Below are 7,119 nucleotides of genomic sequence, written 5' to 3'. Positions count from 1 at the left end.
ATGTTTTCATCTTTCAAAAACCAGATTTTTTTTATTTCAATTAAATTTTTTTAAATAAATTTTTTTACTAATATATACTACAATTTACACAAACTCTAATCAATTTCAACTCTCTCTCTACACATTCTACTAGAACTCGCCCCCCTCTCTTTACATTTCTCCAGTCGCCTCCTCCATTCTATCTTCTCTCTTGAGAATCATAGTCCTCGCCCGTCGTCTTTCTTTACATTTTCTCCCACAACCTAGTGATGTTTTGTGTTGTTCCAAGTGGTGGTGTTTTCGTTGGCGAAGCAAATCTGTGATGGTGGCAAAGCAGATTGGCGATGGTGTGTTCGTTTGTGAAGCAGATCTGTGTGATGGTGGTGATGGCGAAATAGAGGTGTGTTGCAACGGTGGGTACTGTAATCGTCGACCGATGATAATGAATTTGTAATTTCGGTTGTGGTGGGTTGTGTGCGAAGGTGTGTGTGATTGATACGTGCGGTGGTGGAGTCCAGTGTGAGATTTGGTGATTTTTTTGGTGTAGGTTGTGGTCGTCGTGTGGCGGTGATGATGAGATGCTAGTGGACATGTGGTGGTGCTGAAAATTGTAACTGTGCTAGTGACTCTCGATTGTGACTTGTGACTCGCAATTGGATATGTGACTTGAAAATTGTGACTCACAATTGATTAAGTTGTGACCGAAAAATTAATCGTGACCAACTAATTCAATAATCTGCAATGAGTAAATGAATTGTGATCAACAAAAGTTTAAATATGTGATCGATGAATAATCTGCATCGAGAAATAAGTTATGACCAATAATTTGATAAGTTGTGATTAAAAATTAATTTGATATGCGATCGATAAATAATTTGTGACCTGTAAAATTTTTGGATTCGTGATCAAAAAATATTCTGTGACCTATAAAATTTTCGATCTGTGACCAATAAATAAATTACGATCAATAATTTGATAAGCTGTGACTAAAAATTAATCCATGACTAATTAATTAGATAACTGTGACCAAAAATCCTGACCTAAATATATTAAATTAATAAAATAATTAAATGATAAATAAATTTTAATAAAAATCTGATTTTTGAATTGTGAAACTTGTTTCCTTAATTTTGAAATCTACCATACTTAATCTCTCACTTGTGAATTTTTCCCACGGACAATACATATGAATGGAGAAGATAAAGAAGATGAACGGGCATTTTTTCCATTTTAGCATGAAATTGAACTTGTGGTAATAGTCTTTATCTTTACGTTGTCTTTGCACAAAACATTCCTTCCTTTAAATTAGCATTGCAAACCATCCCTAAGTTTAATAAAGGCAGGGATATTTTACGCAATGTCAATTTAAAGGTAAGAATGTTTTTGTGCAAAGACAACATAAAGATAAGGACTGTTACCACAAGTTCAATTTCATGCTAAATAAGAAAGAAGGCCCGTTCATCTTCTTCATCTTCTCCATTCATATGTATCGTCCATTCACAGAATTACATTTTAGTTGGTTTTCTCACTTTATCCTTTATTTACACCCTTCATAAGCACAAAATGAGGTTGAACAACCACACATTTAAACAAAGTATCAGCTTGCTTGAGCCCCATTATTTAGAAAAAAAAAATATTTTTCTATAGTATTTTGATATCATTTCAACCACATATTTTTCAATAAAATAATGTTATACAAAAATCTAAAACTTATCATTATTTTTTAACCACATATTTTTCATCAATATACTATTCAAAAATTCATTTTTTCGTCCAAAATGGGGCTCAAAAAAGGGCTATAATACAAAATTCAAATGATATATTTCTACATTATTCTTACAAACTCCAATTTCCCAAACATCTTGTATCTACAAAAAGAAAAGGCAAAAATAAGTAATTATAAATAAAGCCATTTTAATTAGCAGCCTCTTTTCCTTTATCTTCCCCCATAATTGCTTCTTTTTGTAAGCACTTCATTATATCAAATGTTACATTGAATGAACAATATTTCCTTCTATTCCTTTACAGTGAAATTTGGGAAAGCAAAGGAATGATACGAAAAATATGCTTTGAATTTAGAGAATTATTATAAAATATGATTTGAATTTCATGAATAAAATGTAGTGAAATAGGTTTGGACAATGTTACCCTTGCCTTTTGAAAAGAAAAATTCCATTTTAATTGATTTAAGTAGCATTTTAATGATGAGTGGATGGAAGGACGTTTTCCGCTATAAAAGGTGAGGATGAAATTTTAAAAAAAAAAAAAAAAAAGGTAGTAACGTTTTGTGCTAATTACCCATAAAAAATTTTATATTATTTTTATTTTACTTGAATGCAAGATCCGCACATTAGTACTATATTCATTAAAATTTCACTAGAGATATTTTCCAATTTTTAAAAATTTTTGCAACCAGGGTCAAAGATTTGTTGACTTAGGATTGAGATACCTTGTTGGCTTGTTCAATCAAATAATATCTACTTTTTTTTTTCTAGACATGATATCACTATTTATATTTTAATTTCCTCCATTTAGAATCCCTCTTGCCTATAAACCTGTGCAATGCTTGCGTAAGTGAAATTCAAAGCCACAAAAAAAGAAAAATAAAATAAAATAAACCACTAATTAACCAACATTTCTGTGAAGTATTGAACTGCAGCAAAGATGGGTAGTGATTGTTTCTCCATCAAACAATGTTCAAAATGTACCATTAAACTTCCCAGTTAACAAGAATAGAACTGGTGAAAGAAACATCCTACGAATGAGTAGAGTAGCAAATATCTACGACTACGTAGGTGTCCTGTGAATGTCTCTTGATCCAACTCTGATTCCAATATGTTAGTGACCTAACTTAGATACGGCGTGCCTCTGATTATACAGTGGACTTTGATTACTCTGCCTGCTACGTGGCATTAAAGAGGTCGAACGATCAGTTGAATCAACCGAATTAGGCTCCCACGAAGAAGAGAGCCAGTGTTCCTGACTGCCCACAAAGCTGTTGCTGCCTGATGATTCTTGCTCTTCCAAGTCTTCATCCCTTGGAACCATACCCCTCCTTACAGTTACATATTTGTGAAAGCTTGGCTGTATCAAATCATCATTAGCAACCACCTCAGATTCCATGATGGGTTCCCTCTTGGTCTCTGATCTTGTCTTCTCATCACTCCGAACGAATTGCTCAGCAGTAGGGTTTCGCATTTTCTCCTCTGAGGAAATACCAAACAAGTTGGAACCAGTACTCGAGTTGAGGTCTGCTACTGCTTCAAGAATAGAGCAGGCTTTAGTAACACTAGGTGGGAGAGTAAAGGCAGAGGTCGGGGCGTTCTTCTGGTGGAAGCTTTGGATATCTTCAAGCAATAGTGAAGTGTAGGATGGAGTAGGATCTAGCGGAGTTTCAGGCTTGTTGTCTAGGTCTTGGGATAGTCTAAAGGATCTGCTTCTCGTTATTGTCTGAGGTTTAAGGTTTTCAGGCCCCGAAGTTGCCTTATTTAGTGCAAAATTGCCTGCAACTCCTTGTGACTTACTCTCTTCTACAATCAACTGAGACTGCTCCTTGGCTTTGCAATTCACTAAATTGTGATATATTTTCTTGCTGCTAAGTTTGTGCTCAGCTCTTGTATTTTCTGCATTTGCTTTCTCTGTATGAACCTAAAAGCATCAAGTTATTAATTGGTAAGACACATGCAAGAACTCTGCAATTCGAAGTACTTATTATAAATGACACGAACAACTTTGAAGCATAAAAATTCACTTAGTTCTAAACTCCACTTTGATAATATACCTATGAAATTATTTCTCAGAATATATAGTATGGATCAATATTTAAGGTGTGTTTGATAGGGTCAATTCCATGGAAATTCCATTTTCCACCCAAATTGTAATGTTTGATAGCACACTTTTTTTTCATGGAATTCATTTTCTTGATTGTCTTGGAAGTTATTCTTTTCTTGGTTTTCCACCCTACTTTGACTCTTTTTTTTTTTTTCTTTTTTTGTAATGGAAATAAATTTTAAAAATTATTGTAAAAAAATATTTCCCTTTAACTGACAATTTCCATGTAAAACAAAGACAAACGAACAACAAAAGATAGATGATTTTTTTTTTTTTTTTGTTGGCAATGGAAACAAATTTCATACCCAATACCAGAAATTTTATCCCTTTAATTGACAATTTTTATGTAAAATAAAACCAAACTAACATAAAAAACACTTATATTTCAACATTTTTCACGTGAAAAATTATACCAATCAAACACAATAATTTACAATTCCCAGAAAAATAATTTCTAGGCAATTCAATTCCCTGAAATTCGTTTTCAGTTCAATTCAATTTCATCTTTACAATCAAACGGACCCTTATTAAAACTTTGAATCCTCACACATAAATCTCAACATATATCATGGCAATGGATAACGGTTCAATGAAGCTTCAATTTATGCCAGACGATGCCTTGCATTTGAGAAACGGAGTTTTATTGTCTTTTTCTCATCCATTTAGTTCAATATCCAATTTTTTGACACGTTTATAGTATTCAAGTTCAAGACTCCAATTTCATACAAAAGGGTAAAATGCATTCGTGTTGCCATTTCAGAAAGACGGTTTTCAGAAATACTATAGTAGCAGAAATATCCAGTGTCCCTCAATTTCATAGAGTAACTCAAAGGTAAAAGAAGTTGCAACTAAACATTTCTCAAGTCCTTGCTGTAAAAGACAATTTAAATTAATAAAATTAGTTCCCTCTATCAACTTAAACTCCTAGACCAAGTGGTTCAACTACTATTATCACAACATTCAAAAGTCTCGAGTTCAAGTCTTCCCTCCACTCATTTATGAAAAGTTGTGCACGTGTTAACGTGTTAGGCTTTTCATAGATATAGAATCCGCCTGTAGGAGGTGTCTTCTTAGCTGCTTAAACTTCTAAACATCGTGGTTCAAAACTAGCTAATAGAGGTGCTACAATATGAATTATTATCATTTCCTTTGAACATGATAGTTGCTTCTGTGTAAGATACTTCAGATTATAAATGCCTACCTGTGACAGAATGTTGTCCACAGATTTAACTCCTGCAGGCAAAGGCGTCTGTTCCATTACAATGTTGGTATCAATCTCACTAAGGGGGTTTCTTCTGTAAGGAGATTGCTCTGCCTTTCTTGAATTGCTTCGGCTAAGGGACACGGGCTGGTTTTGACTGGAATTATCATTCGATCCCTTGACATTACCCCGTGCAGGGGACCGATTACGAGGCGAAGCAGCACTCCTCGAACCCACAGCCGAATCCCCAACAGCAGTTCTCTTTTCTTGGATCTTTTTAATAGCCGCGGTCGAATTAGGCTCCGAGCCACCTCCGCCACCGCCAGGAGCAGCATTATTACTCTTATCCATTGCCAAAGACGACACAGTGGCAGGCACGGAGACCATCTTTCCCGGCCTACAACTGCCATTATTAGAATTTGTAGCCGAAGAATCAGCACCAGCTGAGGTAGTAATTGGAGATTCAGATCTTCTACCAGGAGATCTGCTTACCCTCCTTCCACCCCCACTGCTTCCTCTTTCTTTGCTGCCGGAGCGCTGCTGCGCCGCCTGGTCTCTTTCTCGACTCGGGGTCCTCCTCCGCCCCTGAGAGGCGGAGCCACCAGTTCTGGACTGGCGTTGGCTTTGTCTGTGGCGGTGCTCTTTCCCCCTCATCACACCATCATTGTCTCCATCAGCATTTTGGCCCCCGCTACCATTTTCGTTATCAAAATCAAAACTCCTTTTTGAACAAGAGTACTTTCTTCCCCTTTGAAGATTACCAGCATTTTCTGACGACACACCGGAACCTGAAAGCCCAACTTTTCCGGTTGATGAACTCCGGCTAAGCCTTCCACATTGTATCAAAATAGCATCCACCTCTTCTTTAGTACAACTTGATGTCCTCACTGGAGTTGCCATTGTAACACCTTTCCCATTTGCTAAATCATTATTTATTTCATTAATCGGGCTAGAATTTTTCCCCAGTTCGACCACATCTGTGTCCTTTCGTTCTTCATTCTTCTCCTCTTCAGACCGCCTTTCGACTTCGTGGCTCTTCCGGTGTTTCATGAAAAAAACCTCTTTCTTCACAATTTCTTCTTCAGCCTTCTTTTTCTCCAATTGGGCATTGGATGCAATCTGTTCTTGTTGCTTTAAAATTGGACCAGGAGAAGAAGAAGACGTGCTTTTCTTACTTAAACAACTACCCATTATCCCTCACGGCAAATTGAAAAGTCAATAATCAAAGGAAAAAAAAAAAAGGTAGAACGAGAGAGAGGACCTAGAATGATATCGTAGAGGAAGCGAAGAGAGAGAGAGAGAGAGAGAGGGCGAGAGGGGGCAGTGGTACAGTGTTCAAGAACAAGAAACCAGTTATTTGGAAAGAAAAAAAAAATGTAACTTTTTGATTGTGGTGGGGTTAGAGAGAGAGAGAGAGAGAGCAAATTCAAATTTTGACTGAGGGGCGGGCAATGAATAGCCGTTAAAAAAATTTGAGAAAAAGGCAAAAGGCGATGTCAGATAACAAAGAATGGAAAGGAATCTTTGTCTCCCTTTGAATTTGTGACATCTTCAAAATGTTGGTTTCTCCTAAATTGTTTTTGAATTTCACCCGAGCAATGATGCTTAAGCGCTAGTCGATTTCAAATAACTGAATTATTATTATACTTTGTCGAGCAATTCCAAGTTTTGCTCTTTGGTACTCTATTAGGCAAATAAAGTTGAAGGAAATGTTTTAAAAGAGATTTTTGAAGGAATAAACCACCTGTACATTCTTTTGTTTATATTATGATTGACATTCTATTAATTTTCAAATTGAAATAGGTGAAAAAGTATGTTTCATTTTAAAACTGTCCACTCATATTACGACACTTGGCACAATATCAAAATGATATCAAACAAAGTGTACACGTAACATGATTGATTTTTGAAAGCAGTAAATCACTAGAGTACAAAAATAAATTTATTGCAGAGCTTATAAAGATATGTTTTATGGCAAAGTTCAATCAGGACAAGATTTGTTGATTAAATTATAGAAGTTACAACAATAATAATTTTCGTTGAGATCAGCCCATGTTTAAGTCCCATTTTATCAAGATTGCATTTTTTTCAATTCTCATTTTGAATTA

At 35.6% G+C, this 7,119-nt stretch overlaps 1 protein-coding gene across 1 annotated transcript; it reads right to left on the bottom strand.

Moving 5' to 3' along the window:
* Positions 1-2,604: 2,604 nt before the first annotated feature.
* LOC111408682 (uncharacterized protein At1g65710-like) lies at positions 2,605-6,376 on the bottom strand. The gene is made up of 2 exons (XM_023038424.1): positions 5,012-6,376; positions 2,605-3,627 (listed from the first exon to the last, which is right to left on the bottom strand). The coding sequence occupies exons 1-2, from the start codon at positions 6,200-6,202 to the stop codon at positions 2,818-2,820; spliced, it is 2,001 nt and encodes a 666-aa protein (XP_022894192.1). The 5' UTR covers positions 6,203-6,376; the 3' UTR covers positions 2,605-2,817.
* Positions 6,377-7,119: the final 743 nt, after the last annotated feature.

This window comes from Olea europaea, chromosome 14 (genome assembly GCF_002742605.1).
Source record: "Olea europaea var. sylvestris chromosome 14, O_europaea_v1, whole genome shotgun sequence".
NCBI classification, from domain to species: Eukaryota; Viridiplantae; Streptophyta; class Magnoliopsida; order Lamiales; family Oleaceae; genus Olea; species Olea europaea.
Note: the sequence above shows the minus strand (reverse complement) of the source record. Positions and strands in the feature narration are given on the sequence as shown.